Source organism: Camponotus floridanus, unplaced genomic scaffold, assembly GCF_003227725.1.
Source record: "Camponotus floridanus strain SB8 unplaced genomic scaffold, Cflo_v7.5 scaffold254, whole genome shotgun sequence".
Taxonomy (NCBI): Eukaryota; Metazoa; Arthropoda; class Insecta; order Hymenoptera; family Formicidae; genus Camponotus; species Camponotus floridanus.
Window position 1 is genome coordinate 131,527 of NW_020229386.1, and position 21,467 is coordinate 152,993.

Below are 21,467 nucleotides of genomic sequence, written 5' to 3' on the forward strand. Positions count from 1 at the left end.
ATGTCTTATGGAAAGTGTGTGCTATAAGCGGCCTTTTCATTGACGCTACGTTTTAGCGTCAATAAAAAGGCCGCTTTAAGATGCGGCCTCATTGACGCTAAAAAGTAGCGTCAACCATTGGTTGAACAAAGAAGTAAGTAGTTGCTTCTTTGTTCAACCAATTGTTGACGCTACTTTTTAGCGTCAATGAAATTGCACCTTTATGTGTGATGGCCTTTATTCTATTCTATCAAATAATCTCGAATTCCCGCCAAAACTTTAGTGCTGCGTAGCGCATGCGTGAAAAAACGAACTATCTCGATCGTCTAACAATACTGTGTATGATTATATCGTGGTCAAACACAATCAATCGTTTCTGAGTTATCGCAGCATATGGTTGTGTTGAGAAAGATCTTATCATTTTTGCTGAAAATTTGCTGAAAATTTCTGAAAATATTTCGAAATGGGTCATGAAGGAGAAGTCGTCCACATTCAGAATTCCGTAAGTAGTAATAGAATCATTAATTGTCAATAAATAATCTCTATTCACATGAATCACTAAATGTACATAGTCAGAACAGCTTACACGGATGTATGCAAGATAACCTTGATGTGAAAAGAGCTGTGTACACATACGCAAGTTCAATCTATTACAATGTTGCCAGACATCAAAGATATAATTGTTTTGTACAATTATACGTACATTTTATTTTTTATAAAAAAATTATATATTTCTAGATCGAGTTAATATTTTTAAATTGTGTATAATCATTTTCTATATATATATATATATATATATATATATATATATATATATATATAGAGAGAGAGAGAGAGAGAGAGAGAGAGAGAGAGAGAGAGAGAAAGAGAGAGAAAAGATATGTATAATACTGCTTCTGTTACATACTATGAGAAACGTAGAATAATTGTGCGAATAAAGCAGTAGTCTGGCAACATTGCGCGTTCCAATGTGTCCGCGGACATATCGTGTGATAATTTTCTTAGTAAACTTATTTCGGATCGATTCTCTCGTCCTTGAGAATAATCGATTCTATTACACATTATTCTGTGAAGTTTTTCATTGTCAATATTCCAACGCAATTCTTACGAAATAGCTCTTCGAACATACATCACTCATGGAGACGAATGATTCATTGAACATTACGTCAATCTTAAACAATTTTAATTATACTATCGTTCCATTATGGAATCTTTGCCAACCCGAAACAGTGTATGACGTGATTATTATCCGGATGCTTTTTCATCGGCGTGATAATTGAACATAATCATCGTCAAGATATTATACAGTAACATTATATTAATATAGTGAACATATAGTGGATAACAAGTATATATTGAAAATTATATTTATTTAATTAAAGATTTACTTATATTAATTTCATTCTAAATTATTATATCAGAAGCGAAAATTAATGATTTTTTTCTTGCGAAATGTATCAAAATAATAAATTTTTTTGAATATTATTTCGATTCATGTTCGATAATAGATGGAGATATTTATTTCTTGCTTTTTAGCTTTATAAAAGATTTTACAAAAATTTTGCAGTGCATACAATGTAATATATAATATGCATATAAAATATAAGTTTTATGTAATAATGTCTTTTATCTAATTAATGTTTAATAATTTGATGTAATATATAATATGCATATAAAATATAAGTTTTAACAGTAACAATGTCTTTTAATCTAATTAATGTTTAATAATTTAATTTGACTTAACTAAATTTCTATATATAATATAATTATACAATATAATATATAATTCTATATAATATAATTATACAAGATTTTTTTATTATTTCTATTTCAATATTTTTCTTCATCCAATTAATATCCTCTCTTTCTTTCCCAAAACTTGATTCATTCTTATACTATTTCTTATTTTTATGATACAATTTGTTGCGTTAATGTTTCGACTTTCTTCTGACATCCTGCATATATTCTTTTTCCGTTCATGCCAAAATTTATTATTGAATTTTTTTGTTGTTTCTACATCTAAATCTTGCAATCATATTTTGAAAAATCTTTCTAATCTTGTTTCCGTAAATATTCTGTATGTATATGATTAGAATCATGTAAAACCTTCTATATTATCTTATATTTTATTTGGAATTCTGAATTCTCTTATCTTGTTGTATTTGTTTTTTAATTTCTACATCTCTTTCGAATAACTATACTTATATCTCAAATTTTTTCTTAATCTTTTTTAACTTTCATTTCTTCAATAATATACATTAAATAATAAAATACGCCGAAAATCTTTTTCGTTTTTTATTATTTTGCATTAATAAGTGCATGCATAATTCATCTAGAGATGTTTTACATTTTTAAAGAAAATGAATTTTATAGTAACGACTGAAATTTATTATTCTATTAGCTATTTATTATTCACAAATCAAAAATAAATTTTTGGAATATATTTTATTAAACAAACGTGATAACGTATATTCAAAAAATCTTATTTATTTTAAATTCGCGCACACACACACTATGAGAAAGTCTTTAAAAATTGGATATGCAATTTATTTCATTCATGTTTTAAAAATCTATGTAGCGATAAATATATTAAAGATTGTTATATTTATGAGGATTTATATGCTGAGCTAGAATATTTTATTGTATTTTTAAGAAATATAGAAACTACAGGAATAATCAGTAATAATTTCAAAGAAATATAGAGATAATATCTTCAATTCACAAAATAATATCATCTCTTAAAAAGAAATATGTATACATATTTCTTGCATTTGTATAACTAAATTGTAAAATTAATAAAATGTATGTGTTGTAAACTTCTGTTATATCAGATAATCAACAATAGTTAAATGATATTAGTGTTTCTTTAGTTGACATTTGTATCTCGGAAGTCTCACTAGACTCTCCTCTCTTCATTAGATAATCACAAAAATTATCTGTAACTATAAGACTTTGATACTGTCGCATTAAAATTAAAGAATCTTGATTTGAATTTTTAAGTTTTTATTTTTTTTTTATATACAGTTATAAAATTTTCGAGAATTTATAACGAAAATATTTTATTCGAATGAATTGATATTATATTGAAAAATTAAATGTTCTATTTGTATATACGTAAACTCTATAACTCGAACTCGTATATGCAGAGTCTGACGTAAGGTGTTCCACCGAAAATATAGAAATAAATCTCGTTAACAGAACTAAAATCTATACTATTTTACAAACGTTTTATCACGTAAAATTTCGAGATATTAATTTAAAAATCAATGAGCGTACAATTCGTGTGGACAAACGTGCGCTGTAGGTATGCCAGAGACAAATGTCGCATGACAACAAAAAGAAGACGATAAGAATCGAGATACGCGCGTCCAAACTTTTCGTTGCCATGTGACACTCGCCGTTGACACACCTAGAATACATATCTCACAGATTAGCCACGCGAATCATACGCTTATTAGCCCCAATCTTTTTCATATAAAATCTTGAAATTTTACGTGATTTGTAAAATGGATATAAGACTTTTTAATAATTCAATTTAACGAGATCTACTCGTATATTTTTTTTATAAGATGGGGCACCTTACGCCTTGTATATATAGCGGTTAGCCTTAAAATCACTGAACTGTATATAAACTGAAATGAGAACTGACTAACTTTTTGCGAGCCAAGAGAGAACACTCGTCAGGGCTAGATGTCTCACTTTGTCCTTTTAGGTTACATAGACATTTTATAACATCGTGATTAATTAATAATGGATGAAAAATTCAAAAATTTCAAAAAATTAAATTAATAAATTATAATATTCACACAATTCTTATATTGACTTTTAAATTACTTTACCTTAAGAATTATATTTTTTGTTTCTGATTTTTGTTAATACACTCACCCGCAAAAAAACGAATCACTAAATTTTAACACAATTTTTTCACATTTGCAAATAGCGATAAATCAGCAAAAAAAAATCATCGTATCGAGATTAAACAAATCTCAAATTAAAGCTTGAACATTTCTTAAAAACCAAGAAAATCAAATTTGAATTACAAAATATTTTTTATAAAATGGCGGACATTGAAGAAACCTTCGAAAAATGGAAAACAAATTTTCTTTTTAACTGTTGGGTTGCTCAGGAGAATCTACACGCTAATACACAAATGTATTAGTTTTGAAGCTCATTTATTTCCTAACAAATCCATATTTTGAACAATTTTCTACTTTTTTAATAAAGTTATACCGTTTTGAAGAAAATGTTGCAAAATAGGAATTTTTTTGAAAAATCTGCTATTCAACAATAAATTACACAGGATCACAAATTTTTTTCTTAATTGACACAAACTAGACCAAGTGTACTATACGTGTATTTTAAGTCGCTGAAGTCAAATCCGTTTTTGTCTACTACGTCTAGATATAATTTTATTAAAAAAGATCATAGAAGATTGTTCAAAATATGGATTTGTTAGGAAATAAATGAGATTCAAAACTAATACATTTGTGTATTAGCGTGTAGCTTCTTCTGAACAACACAACAATTAAAAAAAAAATTTGTTTTCCATTTTTCGAAGGCTATCTTCAATGTCCGCCATTTTATAAAAAATTTTTTGTAATTCAAATTTGGTTTTCTTGGTTTTTAAGAGAAATGTTCAAGCTTTAATTTGAGGTTTGTTTTATCTTGATACAATGATTTTTTTGCTGATTTATCGTTATTTACCTAGGTAGAACATGAAACTCATAATGACATTATTATGATTTTATTTATCCCTTTCTGAAGTGCATGTTCAATTCTCGAAAGTCTCGAAGTATTTTGCCTCTTTTCCGCGATGCTGATTGGTTCTTTTATCGCGCTCAATTCATGTTGTGAGCAGCTGTCATTTGCGATTATTATAAATTTTTACAGCTTGTGTGACAGTGAGAAATGTATAATGAAAAGGAATAAATGGTGCGCGCAAAGCGCGCGCTTTGCGTTGTCTAGTCACTTAAAAGTTACCTAAACAAAAATGATTAAAAAATGAGTTAAAGATGACAAAAAGAATAATAAATTTTTAAGTTCAATAATCGCATTATATAATTTTAAAAAGATTATGTTGCTTAAATATAATTAAAATATACATGAATAAATAAACAATTGCGTAATATATATAAAAAATGATATTATTATGATTGATTCTTAAGATTTCATACGTGAAGTATATACAGAGTGTCCCATTTTAATCCATCCAATCGAATATCTCGAAAACCAAGCTTGAAAGAGAAAAATGTTTCAGACAAAAGTTGTATGGTTTCTAGGGGGACATAAGATGGTACCATTGGTTTGACCTTGAAGAGTTATTTGAAGGTCACATGAAGGTCACCTTCAATTTCTTAAATGGAATCTACATTTTCTCATTACATATTCTTGTAGCTTATCTCGAGAGCTTTCCAAAACACTATAATAAAATATTTTTCCCTCAAGCATTTATCGAGTTATGAGGCTTGAAATCATTTCTTAATTTAACATAAACCGTAATATATCTAGTAAAATATTCATTTTTCGATTATCTTGCTTTAATACTTTTATGTACAAAATAATGAGAGAAAGCAATGGTGTAAAAAGAACTCATAGTTGTTTCAAAGAAAAAATATGTAATTGTTAATTGCAAATTACATATTTTTTCTTAAAAATAACTATGTGTTTTCTTTACACCAATTGATTCCTCTCATTATTTTGTACATAAAAGTATTAAAGCAAGATAATCGAAAAATGAATATTTTACTAGATATATTACGGTTTATGTTAAATTAAGAAATGATTTCAAGCCTCATAACTCGATAAATGCTTGAGGGAAAAATATTTTATTATAGTGTTTTGGAAAGCTCTCGAGATAAGCTACAAGAATATGTAATGAGAAAATGTAGATTCCATTTAAGAAATTGAAGGTGACCTTCATGTGACCTTCAAATAACTCTTCAAGGTCAAACCAATGGTACCATCTTATGTCCCCCTAGAAACCATACAACTTTTGTCTGAAACATTTTTCTCTTTCAAGCTTGGTTTTCGAGATATTCGATTGGATGGATTAAAATGGGACACCCTGTATATTCTCCAACAAAGTTCGATAGAATTGTTTAATATATAATAAAAATAAGTCACCAAAACATTGCCAAAAGTATATCAAATGAGATCATTATGATTTTTCTAAAATGACTTTTAGGTGACGTCATAATGATGTCATTATGAGTTTCATGTTCTACCTGGAATAAAAATATGAAAAAATTATGTTAAAATTTAGTGGCCCGTTTTTTTTGCGAGTGAGTATGTATGTATATATATATATATATATATATATATATATATATATATATATATATATATTGTATACAATATATATATATATATATATATATATATATTTACAATATATATATACAATATATATATATATATATATATATATATTGTATATATATATTGTAAATATATATATATATATATATATATATATATATATATATATTGTATAATATATATATATATATATATATATATATATATATATATTGTATAAAGAATATTAATAAAATAATTTTGTAATAAAATAGAATATTGATAATATTAATAATTATATAATAAAATGAATACAATTTAATAGAAATACTGTAATAAAATTTAAGAAGTAATTTCGTAGTAATCAGCAATATCACAATTTATTTTATTACATTATTTTCTAAATATAAATATGTATTTTGAATTGATTGTCGTGATATAAATAAATTTAAATATAAGTATTATATGTTTATAAGAATAAGACAATTTTTTAAATATTATATGAAGAATTAAAAAGTATATACGTAAAAGAAAAAATTTGAAACCATTAAAGATTTAATAATTAGGAATTTGGTTCATTAAAGATTTAAATAAAAAAAGGAAAAAAAAACAAGATACCTGCAAATCCTAGATCTGAAATACTTATATATTTTTATAAAATTGCATAATTGACTTTTTCTATTATTAATTGATAACTCGAAAAAGATTATAAAAAATAAAGTTTAAAAAAATGTGTTTCAGATTATAAGAAAAAAATTATATAATCTTAAGATAAAAACATGTATGTTTTCTTTTTATTTGTATTAATTATATCATTTTAACTTATATCGATCATAAATCGAAATGTTATATTGTTCTTAATCATTTTATAGCATTATTGAAGTAGGTTATATCTTATCCATATTGCTGTGTTATTATAATATAGTTATCATAATTTTTCTTTTTTTCTCTTTTTATCTTATTGTTAGTTATATGCATATCGAATATTAAGAGTATTAATGTATCTAACACTAAATATATTAACATAGACACTGCTTATAAAATAGCGGGGGGTGTCCTCCTCATAGACTTATAGAAATAAACTGCGCATCATATATAAAAGACTGTCTTAAACATTAGAAAGAGAGAGCGATAACGGTCGAATCTCTTTCTTTGAAAGCTACGAAATGCGCTTTTTTGTTCATTCTCCTCCAGCCGTGATATTCCCTCTCCTTCAATGGCGAGAGAGAAAGAGAGTTATCGCTCTCTCTTTCTATTGTTTAAGACAGTCTTTTGTACAAGGATGCGCAGTCTATTTCTATAAGTCCTCCTGAGAGAAAAGCGGGGAGTGCAAACTTTTGGATAAAAAAAATGCTTATGGTTATGCATACACAAGTAAATTTATGCTATCCTTTTCCCTCAGAACACTCCAACTTCGGGCTTTATTGTTTCATAAGCAGTCTATGTTAATATATCTATGATCTAATATAATTTTTTTCAATTTATATAATTTTTAAATGTTTTAAACTGCTACATATATGGTGAAAAAAATAATATTTCTCTTATTTTTTATAGGATGATTTGAAGAGTAAACTTAAAGAAGCAGGCAATAATTTAGTAGTTATTGATTTTTTTGCTGTATGGTGTGGACCATGCAAGATGATTGGACCACTAATTGAAGAATTGTCAAAGGTTTGATCACATTCATTTTTATTCAAATTTAAAAAAAAATTTAAATTAATGTAAATATCTTTTCATATAGGAAATGCAGGATGTTCTTTTTCTTAAAGTTGATGTAGATGAATGTGAAGATATTGCTGCTGAATATGAAATATCCAGTATGCCTACATTTGTTTTTATAAAAGAAGGCAAAGTGGTATGTATTAAACTCCAAAATGATTTAAATATTTAAACTTCCATATTAATATTGGAAATAAAACAATTGTCAATAATTAAATAATTTTTTTTCCAGTTGGAGACATTTTCTGGTGCAAATTATGATAAATTGAAAAATACCGTTCAGAAACACAAATAAATACTACACAATGGTTATTTAGATATTGTTTTTTTAAAAATAAATAATGCTGAATTAGCACTATCTTAGATACAATATTGAACAGCTATATAATATATACAATATTGAATAGCTATATAGTATATTATATTATATTATATATATATATATATATATATATATATATATATATATATATATAGCAAATTTTGCATTGCGTATATCAAGAAAAACCAAACTGATTTTTATTCTATAAAATAAATACATTTTATTATAGGTATCAATTTTGTTCTTGTGAAAAAATGTAATAAACGTATAAAATATAATTATTTATCAATAGAGAATCGTATTATCTATTTTTACATGTATAATGATGGTAATACAGAGAATGCTCCAGTTCCAGATTTGCATGGTTGTCCTAACATCAGTCTACTTGAAGGTGATAATATATCGTCCTTTTTTCCTGTAAATGAAATTTTATTTAATTTTATATTATTACAGTAATCTTAATTTTACATCTAATTATAAAATTCATTACCTTGCAATGTTGCACTTTTCAAAAAAGCTAACGAGCTTTCAAAACTTATTTGTTGTAATGGTGAGGCAGAATTTTCCATTCCTTTCCGACTAAGTGGTTGGAATGTTCCATCAAATGTCATATAATCAGCGATTAAGGATAGATGTCTACAGTCTACAGTAATACCATACATCTTAAAGATATCCCTCACTTCCCTTACAATAACTTTATTTGCAGCTTCAATTCCGTATGTTAAAGAAATATTATAGATATCATTAGAATATAACCTATTTAAATTAAGTATTTTATCATATTTGAACATCTCCTGTAAAAGAAATATGAAATATATAAAGATAAAATACAAAAGTAAAAAGTATGTTTTTTTAAATTTTTAAATTGATAAACGTCCACTTACTACTATATTTAAACCATCTGTTTTGAGAATTGTTTCATTTTCACTATTTTGAAAAGTAAAAGCTTTCTTGATATGTGGTATTTCGCATAAAACAGTTTTGTCTGCAGCATTTTTAATTATTGTTGGCAAATCTAATTTAATCATTTTAAGTGGTAACTGTAAAAAATTAACATATATATATTATTTATTTATGTAGAACTTTTATACATACATACATTTACAGGGTGACTCATTTTAATCCATTCAGTCGAATATCTCGAAAACCAAGCCCGGGAGGGAAAAATGTTTCAGACAAAAGCTGTATGGTTTCGAGGAGGACATAAGATGGTACCATTGGTTTGACCTTGAAGAGTTATTTGAAGGTCACTTTCAATTGGTATAAAAAAACACATAGTTGTTTCAAAGAAAAAATATGTAATTGTTAATTGCAAATTACATATTTTTTCTTAAAAAACTATGTGTTTTCTTTACACCAATTGATTCCTCTCATTATTTTGTACATAAAAGTATTAAGGCAAGATAATCGAAAAATGAATATTTTACAAGATATTTTATGGTTTATGTAAAATTAAGAAATGATTTCAAGCCTCATAATTCGAAAAGTATTTCATGGAAAAATAATTTATTATAGTGTTTTGGAAAGCTCTCGAGATAAGCTACAAGAATATGTAATGAGAAAATGTAGGTTCCATTTAAGAAATTGAAGATGAACTTCACGTGACCTTCAAATGATTCTTCAAGGTCAAACCAATGGTACCATCTTATGGCCCCCTCGAAACCAAACAACTTTTGTCTGAAACATTTTTCTCTCCTGGTTTTCGATATTCGACTGGATGAATTAAAATGGGTCACCCTGTACACACAGAGAGAGAGAGAGAGAGAGAGAGAGAGGAGGAGAGAAAAAAAAAAAAAAAAAAAAGAGAGCGAGAGAGAGTATACAAAAAGTATGGAACCCCCTGAATAACTTGAAGAGATTTCATTTTAGAGGAAAATGTTAAGTACAAAAGTTGTAGGGCTCTAAAATAGCTATTTACTAGTCTTATCAGTAGGATCATAAGTGGCGTTGCCAAGATTACATGAAAGTCATCTTGAATTTTTTAAATAGAAACCCTTATTTCTTATTACATATTCTTGTAGTTTATCTCGAAAGCTTTCCAAAACACTATAATTAAGTTAAATTAAGTAATTTGCAATTGATAGTTACATATTTTTTTTAAAAACAACTGTTTTCCTTGTACCAATTGATTCCTCTCATTATTTTGAGCATAAAAATATTGAGGTAAGATCATCGAAAAATGAATATTTTACGATATTTTATAAATTATATTTAAAATTAAGAAATTACTTCGAGTCTTATAACTTGAAAAGTATTTAATGAAAAATAACTTAATTAATAGTAATAGTGTTTTGGAAAACTCTCGAGATAAACTATAGGAATATGTAATAAAAAATACAGGTTTCCATTAAAAAAATTCAACCTTGATAACATCACCTGTGGTCATGCTGATAAGACTAGTAAATAGAGATTTTAGAACTCTACAACTTTTATATTTAATTTTTCTCTAAAATGAAATCTCTACAATTATTGAAGGGATCCCATACTTTTCGTATATATATACAGGGTATAGCTTCGAAAGCTTCCACAGTGCTATTCGTGATTAAATTCCTGATTAAAAATCGAGTCGAAAAGTCCTGAACTATTTTTTTCTATAATGCTTAATAAAATAGTAATTATTGAGTAAAGTCGCGCCAATCAGCACCAATCTTTAGCCGGGCGCACGTCAGTGAGCCGCGCGCCTGGTAGTGTGCGCTCACGAACACTGATACAAAGTATAAAATTTGTAACAATAAATTTTTGTCACTTACCCAAAATGTGAATTTACACCATGATAATTTACTTTCGTCATAATCATAATCAGTAGCATACAAATATGAATCTAGGACACATTTTTTTCTGTTATATTTGTCATTTTTTCTGTTATCTAATTTCTCCTTAGTATAGTCATCCTCTTCATTATCTTCTGTATTTTCCAAGTTTTTATTTATATTATTATTATCTGCTTCTTCCTCTTTATAATTTGTGATATCTTCCACTTCTTCTTCTGAATCTTCATATTCTTGATTTTCTTGATGACGCGATAGGGATCTACTCATCGTCGCATCAGCATCCTCTGCAATTTCTTCCTCATCGGATGATTCATGCATCTCTCCTAAATCCATCTGCATTCTTCGTCCAGTATTTTCCGACATTATGTCATCAGGATCAAATTGATCTAGTGCATCGTCATTGCTTGCCTGTCTTTTTTCTCCTTCGTAATGCAATAAAACTTTGCTTGCTTTAGTAAGTTTTTCGATTTCTTTAAATATATTCTTGAAAAAAAATTTCTCAGTACGCTTAATTACATCTTGTCGATGAATGGAAAACTCATTTTTATAAGATTTGTAAGGAAGATATTCGATCATTATAGTGTACACTAATTTTCTATATGGACTTTTTTCTATTGTTCTACTTACTGTAATATCTTTCAATACATCACGCAGGACACATTTTGTTAATTTTAATCTTAGTTTCTTTGCTTGCTTTTCAAGATTTTGCAGATTGTTCTGGAAAGGTATTTCCATACTTGGAGTCTTTATATTCTTTGATGCTATCATTAAAATTTCACGCAATCTAGGAATACCTAGAGTCACGTTCATGTCACCACGTCCAGAAAAATGAAATGTATTTAAGGTCATTTGAGTGGATGGTTCGCCTATAGATTGTGCTGCTAACAAACCAACTGGTTCACCAGGTGGACAAATGCTTTTCATAATTTTGATGGATAACAAATCTCTTAGGATGGATTTTTTAATTTTTGGAGAATGAAAAACATATTCGTCTATTAAACCTTCTATTCGTTCTGGTAATACACCAAATTCAATATCTTGTCTATATTTTGATGTTACTGGATCGGGACATTTAGCACATTGTGCGCGAAATGTCTCTTTCACTTCTTCCTTCGTTCTTATCCATTTTCGCATAAGAGATAATGCAGCTTTACTTCTTCCATTAGACTTATCAATGCTTCTTTTTTCTTTTAAGTTATTCTGATTCTCAATAGAAAATCTCGTAAATTCACTAATTCTCTTCTTTTTCAAAGAAGAACCATTTTTATCTTCCCATTTTTTAATCTTTTTTATCATTTTTCTAATCTTTTTGTTATCTGTTTTTAGATATTCCAATAATTTTGTATCTATAATAGCATCTTTATTATCGGCTAAAAATGCCATTTGTTCTTTTCTTAAGAATCGTGAACCCGGTATATCGAGGCCATCCTCTCCATAATAAAATTGAATTAAACTACCATCATAATCTCTAACTGTCGCATCATAACCGATAACTAATCCTTCCAGATGCTTCACAAGGCATCTTTGTAAATATCCGGATCTACTAGTTTTGACTGCAGTATCAACAAGACCTTCACGTCCTGCCATGCAATGGAAAAAACATTCCTGAGACTTAATTCCAGTCATAAATCTACTATCGATAAAACCGCCAGCTCTAGGTGTCGGATCATACGCTGAGAAACTTGATAAACTTTTTCCACTGATCATTAATGGTGGCCTTTTACCTTCCAATTCACTTTGACCAAGCAAACACGATATTTGCATAGTATTAACCATGGATCCTTTTGCGCCAGATTGTACCATAAGCTGTAAATTATTCTTGGGAAATTTCTTAAAAAGTCCTAGCTGTAGACACGTTCTATTAATATCATTAGTGTAAACGTCTAATACACTCTTATATTTATGGTCGACTTGTGCACGAAATTTCGAATTATGCCAATAAAATTCTTCCACCTTGTCTTTAAATTCATCCATAGATACTTCATTAGATACTTTTATGATAGATTTTTGTACATCTTCTCCGATTTTTCGACAATCAAGAATTAATTCTTTACGTTTTTTGTCAATTTTATGAGTTATTAGAATATCTTCAACACCCAGAGTAAATCCATTGTATCGTAAAAAGGTTTGGAACAATTTTGCAAATGCGCTTAATATTTTACTTGCATACATTTCCCCATATAGCTCATAAATACAATGAATAAGACCATAAGAAGTCGCACCATAGTGCATTTTATCAAGCACTCCACATAGTAATTCTCCATGTCGAATTACAACTTCAGCTTCTGACATAATTATTGGATTTTTAAATTCTACTCCACATTTCCAACGTCGTGGTGTTTCCACTTGCCATTCTTTTACATTAATCTTTGCATTAGAAATTAGATTAATTCGTGTCTTATCCGAAGGAATAATATTAATTATAACAGTTGAAAGAACTTGTTTACCTGACCATAGAGGCTTTGGTTTGATAATAGTTGGTGGTAAGAGAATTACATCTCCTTGTACCATCGAGAGTGCAGTATAAACTAATTGTGTATAATGCGTTTGTGAGAAAAATTGACCCCTAGTTGTTAATTGTACTCCGGCTATTATGTAATCTTGTATAAGACCACTTAACGGAGTTCCGTCTTTTGGTACGAGATATTGATTGCACACATTAGCTATATTATAACCCTCACTTCTAGCTAGTTCGTTTTGCGGAAAATGAGCGTTCATCTCATCGCCATCAAAATCCGCATTATACGCCTTACAGTTTGCATAATGAAGATGCAATGTCTTTTCTCCTTTCAGAACACGTGCTTTATGAGCCATTATACTCGGTTTATGTAACGTTGGTTGTCTATTTAATAACAACACATCGCCATTTTGAAGATGTCGATGTACTATTTTGATGCCAGTGAAGGATTCGTTGGTTTTGTCATTTGTTGTCAAAAGACGCTTAGCAATAGCTTCTCTTTGCATAGAATCGTTACTGTTAATCGCCTGTACCGATCCATCTTCATTTTCTATTATAACCGCTCCAGGATGAACATCGGGTCCATTTAAAACTAATCGTCGCAATTCAACGACGTTCCACGGTGTTACAGTTGTAGGATAAGTTAATTTTCGAGCGAAAGCTTCGGGAATGCCGATTTCATCGATATTTAAGTCAGGATCTGGAGTGATGACCGAACGTGCAGCAAAATTCACTCTTTTACCCATCATGTGCATTCTAATAATACCTTCTTTCTTCTCAAGAATTTGTTTCAAGCCTAAACCATTGATAGATTCTGGAGTCCTATTTATGTCGCGATCCATCAGATGATCAATATTGCTTTGCAAGGTTTGCCAGGCGTTGTGTAGCTTTTCGACCGTTGTATTTCCTCTTATTTGTTCAAAGACAAGTCGACTCGCTTGAGGTAAATGATCAATACTTCCATCTTGAATCGTTTGTATAATATTTCTTAAGATCAAACAATCTTGTATGATGTTCTTATAGATGTAAGTTTGAGGATGTTCGATCATTTGACCATTAATAAAGTTCACTGGTCGCACAATGGGCGGTAGCACGGGTATTACTTCGAAAAAAAATATATCAGTTGGATATTCAATATCCACTAATTCTAAGCAGGGTATAATTATCTGAAAAAAATCCTTTTCATTATTCCATAATTGTCGTAGATATTCCTTAGACTGATTTGGCATAATCATCACTGTATGTAATTTATGAATCACTTCATGTGACAATATTTCCTTGGAGACTCCTCCTTTATTTCTTATCATTATTTTATTTTGTAACGTTGAAATTTTTGGTAAAACATTATTACAATTCCTACATTTTCCAACTTTATTTCTGACATATTCTTTAAGTACATTTTTAACATAGATATGCCATTGTGTATTGATATTCTTCATGTTGCTTTTATGCTCATGACTTTCAATCATAGACTGACTGAGTCTGGTTCTGTTAAAAAAGTTTTGCATATAAGTATCAATTATATCACAAATATATTGAGTTTGTTTTTCTTTATCTTTTTCATTAGATTTGACATATGTTATCTCTTGATCTAAAATTTCAAGATCAGCAAGTTGCCCTTGATAAAGTAACTTTAATTTTGCAGCAAGTAATGTCTTGATATCTGGTGGTATTTGAAAAGTAAAACAATTTAAGCACGACAATTTGAACAATGTGGCTAATTCTCTATGAAATAATGGATTGACAACAGGTACCGGCAATTCTATGTGTCCAAAGTGACCTGGACATTTGAAGCTATTATATCCACATGTGCTGCATAGTTCAAAATTCTTTGTTGTGCCTATAATAAATTGAACATATTAAATTATATTAAATATATATTAAAATGTAATACAGATTTTTTTCTATTTTATGTATTTGAATTATTATATATCTATATATATATATATATATATATATATATATATATGAATTTCTCATATACCAAGTAATCCTCAAATCTACTCAAACTAGATTTCAAGTTATTAATAAATTTGAGAGCAGACAATGTAATCTGTCATCGACCATCTGTAATTATATTATTATCAGAATCATTTATAACTATAAAATCATCTTTTAAGATCAATAAGACTTGTATACTTAAATCATTTATATGTACTCATGATAAAAGCAAATTACAATAATTTTTACTTTTTAAATTTTTATTGTTTGTATCACTTGGCATCTGAGCCACTCATATATTAAATTTAATGGCATTGTATATAAGTTAATAAGAGTTTTCTTAGAGAAAATATATAAAAACTAACTTTTTACTACTTGGATAATATAAATTAATAAAATATAAAAAAAAAAAACTAATAATATAAATAGAATTTATAATGAATAAAAAAACAGGAATTCTTATTATAAAATATTAAATTATGATTGTAATGAAATATATATTGAGATTAATATGTAAATAAATATTAAAATCAATTAATAAATAAAATGTATCATTTTTTTTCTATGAGGTATAAGTTGTTCAATTTTATCTAAAAATTGAAATATAGTATTTGAAAAATTAAGCAAATCATAATTAGAATTGTTACAAAATGTCACCATAAAAAATAGAAAAATAGAAAATATTATATAAAGAAATAAATAATTACATAATGGTATAATTTATAATATCATCTTTTATAAAATGTATTAAAATAAAATATTTTACCTAAAGATGGATCATATAATCCACCTTTTAGTGGATGTCCAAGTATATTAAAAGATAAAGATGTTCTTATTTTTGTTACACTTAAATTCCTTATGTCATTTGCTGTGAACATTGAGAATAATAAATGATGAGAGTCTTGATGTTTTGGTGTTAGACGTTGCTTATATTTCCCCATCATCTCTCTCTTAATATTTAGCTCTCACAAGTCTGCAATATTGAATAATATAATAAACTGCTTGCTATAAAATATTATGAGAAAACATTGTTTGTTAATATAAAGAATATTGCTAAATATGCTTAAAAATTAACTACGAAACTTGAAAACAAATTTCTTTTAAGGAACACTTTTTATAATTTTCAAAATTTCAGTGATAGAATTATCAAAACTGCTTGATGAATGGTTGATTTAATTTGACATGCTCTACTTAAATTTGAGTAAAAACTATACTTAATCAGTGTCTTTTTAATAAACACACAAAAAAAGTAAAAATTGCTTGATAATATAAAAAGAAGTATTAAATGTTAAAAATGCTACTTGTGAAAATTAGGAAATGTCATCGATGGAATATTGACAATATGTGCTGTATTGAAAAAGTATGAAATTTCAATAAAAAAATAGTCACTTCTACACATTTACTGTTTATTATTTATTAAATCCATGCAAAGTTGATCACCTGATGATTTGAGATCACTTGAGATCACGTGAGACCACAAGATCTATAATTATATATATATATATATATATATATATATATATATATATATATATATAGTTTATGAAATATTCAACCGGACTTTTGGGACACCCTATATATATATATACACACACACACACACACACACACACACACAGGGTGTCCCAAAAGTCCCGGACCGGTTGAATATTTCATAAACTATGCACTTTAGAAAGAAATGTTTCAGACAAATGTTGTATGGCTTGAAGGGGGCCATCAGATAGTGACAATGATTTGACTTTGGAGAGTCATTTGAAGATGACATAAAGAGCACCTTCAATTTCTTAAATGGAACCCCCTATTTTTTATTACATATTCGTGTAGCTTATCTCGAGAGCTTTCCAAAACACTATAATAAAGTATTTCTTCATTGAATACTTTTCAAGTTTTCAAGAGGCTTGAAATCATTTCTTAATTTTGCATAAACCATAAAATATCTAGTAAAATATTCATTTTTCGATTATCTTACCTTAATACTTTTATGTACAAAATAATGAGGAATCAATTGGTGTAAAGAAAACACATAGTTGTTTTAAAAAAAATATGTAATTGTTAATTGCAAATTACATATTTTTTTCTTAAAAACAACTATGTTTTTTCTTTACACCAATTGATTCCTCTCTTTATTTTGTACATAAAAGTATTAAGGTAAGAAGATAATCGAAAAATGAATATTTTACAAAATATTTTACGGTTTATGTAAAATTAAGAAATGATTTCAAGCCTCATAATTCGGAAAATACTTAATGAAAACTAACTTAATTATAGTGTTTTGGAAAGTTGTCGACGTGAGCTACCAGAATATTTAATAAAAAATAGGGAATTCCATTTAAGAAATTGACGGTGATCTTCACATGACTTTCAAATGACTCTCCCATGTCAAATCATTACCACTATCTGATGGCCCCCTTCAAGCCATACAACTTTTGTCTGAAATATTTCTTTCTAAAGTGCATAGTTTATGAAATATTCGACCTGTCCAGGACTTTTGGGACACCCTGTGTGTATGTATATGTGTGTGTGCGTGTGTGTGTCTGAAAGCATCAATTGATATGGGTGGATCTCGGTTCATATAAAAAATTACAAATCTATGTATAATTGTAAACCTCATCGCATTTGTATCACTTTACATAGAAAGGTATAAACTTATGTGAATTATATAATTATAGATTTGTTGCATTAAAATCATTAAGTGGTACAAACTTTATTTTACTAAATAATAAACAATAAATAACAAAAAATAAATAGTAAATGCATGGACAAGTATCTATTTTTATTCAAATAGTGTATCTTTTCACTGCAGTATATGTTAATATCGCTGGTATTCTATTAATGACAAATTTCGTAATTCTCACAAGTGGCATCTTAATGGCTTTTTTATATTGTCATCATTGTTTATATCAAGCGATATTTAGTTTTCAAACCATTGTTTTAATGCAAATACGTATGAATTGAGTGTATGTTTATTAAAATTTAAGTAGAATGGATCGAACTAAAAATTTATTCACATATTATAATGATCAAATAAATAAAATTAATAAAAAAATAATGATAGCTTTTATTATTGAACTTGACATTTATTTTATATTTAATTTAATCTTGTGCGCAAAATAGCATGCACTAAAGTGCGCCTAAATATAATGTAAAAACGAAAACAAAACCTAATCTAACCTATAATCTATATATTATAATATAAAAATAACCTAAAAAGTAGTTGCATATATAATTTAAAAAAATTAAAAAATGTAAATAAAATAATGCGCAATATTAATTACATTAATTGCGTGTAATGTAATAAAAAGAAAAATTTACTTGTAGGCAATATTTAATATTTGCTCACCTAATTTATTAACTTCTAAAGGGTACGTCCCATTTCACGCATGATGTGCATAGAGATCTATGATCAAAGATGCGCCAATGGGCCTGTTCTTTTTAGCTGCACTACTGCACTAGTGCAATTAGTTAGAATGAAAGAAAGTATGTTTGTCTCTTTCCAACTTACTGCACTAGTGCAGCAGTGCAACTAAAAAGAACAAACCCAATGACTCTCCACTACGATTTCTATCCGCCATCTTGTACCCTATGACGTCATTAACGTCACATGTGGACTAAAATTCCAAAATTCACTGCCAGTACTAAAAATCTATAGTTTATAAGACGTACACTATAGATTTTCAATACTGACAGTGAATTTTGGAACACAGCCGTGCTTGTGTTTCGAGTCTAATCATATAGTGCGTTCGAAAATATGTTTGGTTGGTGTTGGGAAAAAAAAATAAAGTTGGCAGTATTGAAAACTCCTAGTGCTGCGTTTCGTTTCTTCCACTCGGATCACTAGGATTAAGGTCCAGTTCCACAATCCAGTTAATCCGAGTTTAAGTAGCAAATGGACCAATCAGGACCCAGTTTAACGTATTAAACTTAGAGAACCTCTAGGAGAGAGAATGGACAACTGATCAAGCTTTTTTATGATTGGCTGGCAGAAAATGTATCAATTTTAGCTATTGCGACGCCAATGCAAAATATGATGACACACAAATAGGACACACATGACACACATATATTAACCTATTTGTGTGTCATCATATTTTGCATTGGCGTCGCAATAGCTAAAATTGATACATTTTCTGCCAGCCAATCATGAAAAAGCTTGATCACATGTCACATGATCAGTTGTCCATTCTCTCTCCTAGAGGTTCTCTAATTAAACTCGGATTAACTCGAGTTGTGGAACCGGGCCTAAAAAAATTTGCTACTTGAGATATTAAAAGAGGTAAATAAGTAATTAAATATATTTTATAATAATATATTTAATAACATCACATATATTATTATTAATACGAACGTGTGTTTTGTATTAATAATGCTATAATTATAATAAAGTGACATAATTTACCTAAAATGTGATTTAAATTCAATATTTGTATATCTGGTAACAACATTTTCCAAATAATCTGTTATTTTTGGTACTATTTTCCTTTCACCTCTATTGTTATTACCTCTATTTTCGAATAAAATATTTTGTAATTCTTCATTATTATCATCACTATTTGAAGAAGAACTACTCGAAGATTCAAAAATGATGTTTTCGAGTAAAATATATTGTTCCATAATAATAATTAGTGTAATTGCAACACTTTCATATATTGTACATACGATACAATACAATCCTAATGATCCCAGTGGGAGAAACGAAACGCAGCACTGGGAGTTTTTAATACTGCCAACTTTATTTTTTTTCCCAACACTGACCAAACATATTTTTGAACGCACTAATACTGTAACCTAACGAGTTTGCTATACGAAGGATTTAATTGAACTTATAATATTACATAATACACGAAAAAACAAAATCTTACTCAGATTTAACACGAGCAACAATTAGGCCGAGTCTACAATAGACAATTTAAGATCTAAGCCTTAAGAAATTGACCAATCACAGTCGAGTATTCTCTTCATACTTGACTGTGATTGGTCAATCTTTTAAGACTTAAGGACTTAGGGCTACTGCACAGGACGCGGCAACGCCTTCCGCGCGGCGGAAGCTGACAATAGCCAATCAGCAGATACATAACATCCACTGCACATCAAAAGGTTTGTTCGCGTCGCTAATACTCCAATACGCTCCAATACGTTCGCGTCTCCGGAACTAATATGGCGACTAGGTGTTTGCGTCGCGATAGAACATACTCTAAAGCCGAATCTACATTGGCCACATTCAGTTGGACAACATTACTAGATTTTCCGATGTAACTCGACGCTGACTGGTTGGACCTGAAAATAGAGACCAATCATATTCTATTGCTACTTGCTTAGCGATTGAGTCCTCTGAATACGGCCATTGGTCGTATCATAACGTCGCAAGTCGTAAGTCGTAGACAAATTAACCAATCATAGTTGATTATTTTTGAAATAATCGACTATGGTTGGTCGATTTGCCTACGACTTACGATTATATAATACATAGTTGATTATTTCAAAAATAATCAATCAATCATGATTGATTATTTTTGAAATAATTGATTATGGTTGGTCAATTTGCCTACGACTTGCGACATTACGATACGACCAATGTAGATTCGGCTTAAGGCTCTTTTTTAAAACATGGAATAAAGAAGTTACAAAATTTAAAAAAACTAATGATAGTGCGTTGAAGTTGAAATTTTCAGCTTCAAAATGCTCCTTTTATTTTTTTATTATTTTATTTTTTACGATAATTTTTCGCCGAGTATTGACATCAGATTTAAAAATACTGGTTTATTTTCAAAATTACACACACACACGGTCAAAAAAATCATAGAAAAAGTTTTAAAAAAGTTTTTTGCAGGAAAAATGTAATTTATGAAACTTGAATTGAATTTTTTGAAAAAAATTTTTTTTATCGAATTGTAGCGTGTTAAAAATAAATAATTTTAAAGAATTAAACAGTGTGTTCCTTTTTAAAGCGCAGCAAGATAAAAAAATTTTTTTAAACTACCAA

The 21,467-nt window shown here is 28.3% G+C and overlaps 2 protein-coding genes across 3 annotated transcripts; one reads left to right on the top strand and one right to left on the bottom strand.

Moving 5' to 3' along the window:
* Window positions 1-262: 262 nt before the first annotated feature.
* On the top strand, window positions 263-8,311 carry LOC105252020 (thioredoxin-2). Its single transcript, XM_025409303.1, has 4 exons — window positions 263-481; window positions 7,831-7,947; window positions 8,018-8,131; window positions 8,228-8,311. The coding sequence occupies exons 1-4, from the start codon at window positions 443-445 to the stop codon at window positions 8,288-8,290; spliced, it is 333 nt and encodes a 110-aa protein (XP_025265088.1). The 5' UTR covers window positions 263-442; the 3' UTR covers window positions 8,291-8,311.
* Window positions 8,312-8,461: 150 nt separating this feature from the next.
* Window positions 8,462-19,010, bottom strand: LOC105252018 (DNA-directed RNA polymerase I subunit RPA1). 2 transcript variants are annotated; one of them, XM_011259187.3, is made up of 6 exons: window positions 18,828-19,010; window positions 16,254-16,460; window positions 11,068-15,386; window positions 9,202-9,357; window positions 8,808-9,111; window positions 8,462-8,732 (listed from the first exon to the last, which is right to left on the bottom strand). In XM_011259187.3, the coding sequence occupies exons 2-6, from the start codon at window positions 16,429-16,431 to the stop codon at window positions 8,629-8,631; spliced, it is 5,061 nt and encodes a 1,686-aa protein (XP_011257489.1). In that variant the 5' UTR covers window positions 16,432-16,460; window positions 18,828-19,010; the 3' UTR covers window positions 8,462-8,628. The 2 variants fall into 2 exon arrangements, with proteins under 2 accessions (XP_011257489.1, XP_025265086.1); XM_025409301.1 differs by lacking the exons at window positions 16,254-16,460; window positions 18,828-19,010 and having other exon boundaries at window positions 11,068-15,034; window positions 15,301-15,386.
* Window positions 19,011-21,467: the final 2,457 nt, after the last annotated feature.

Excerpts from the sequence above, each read along its gene's own strand:
- LOC105252020 (XM_025409303.1), top strand. The coding sequence starts at position 443 with ATGGGTCATGAAGGAGAAGTCGTCCACATTCAGAATTCC. Across the intron at positions 482-7,830 it reads TCGTCCACATTCAGAATTCC|GATGATTTGAAGAGTAAACT; the intron begins GTAAGTAGTAAT and ends TATTTTTTATAG. Across the intron at positions 7,948-8,017 it reads TAATTGAAGAATTGTCAAAG|GAAATGCAGGATGTTCTTTT; the intron begins GTTTGATCACAT and ends CTTTTCATATAG.
- LOC105252018 (XM_011259187.3), bottom strand. The coding sequence starts at position 16,431 with ATGATGGGGAAATATAAGCAACGTCTAACACCAAAACATCAAGACTCT. Across the intron at positions 15,387-16,253 it reads ATTATATGATCCATCTTTAG|GCACAACAAAGAATTTTGAA; the intron begins GTAAAATATTTT and ends AATTTATTATAG. Across the intron at positions 8,733-8,807 it reads GAAAAGTGCAACATTGCAAG|GAAAAAAGGACGATATATTA; the intron begins GTAATGAATTTT and ends TTTCATTTACAG.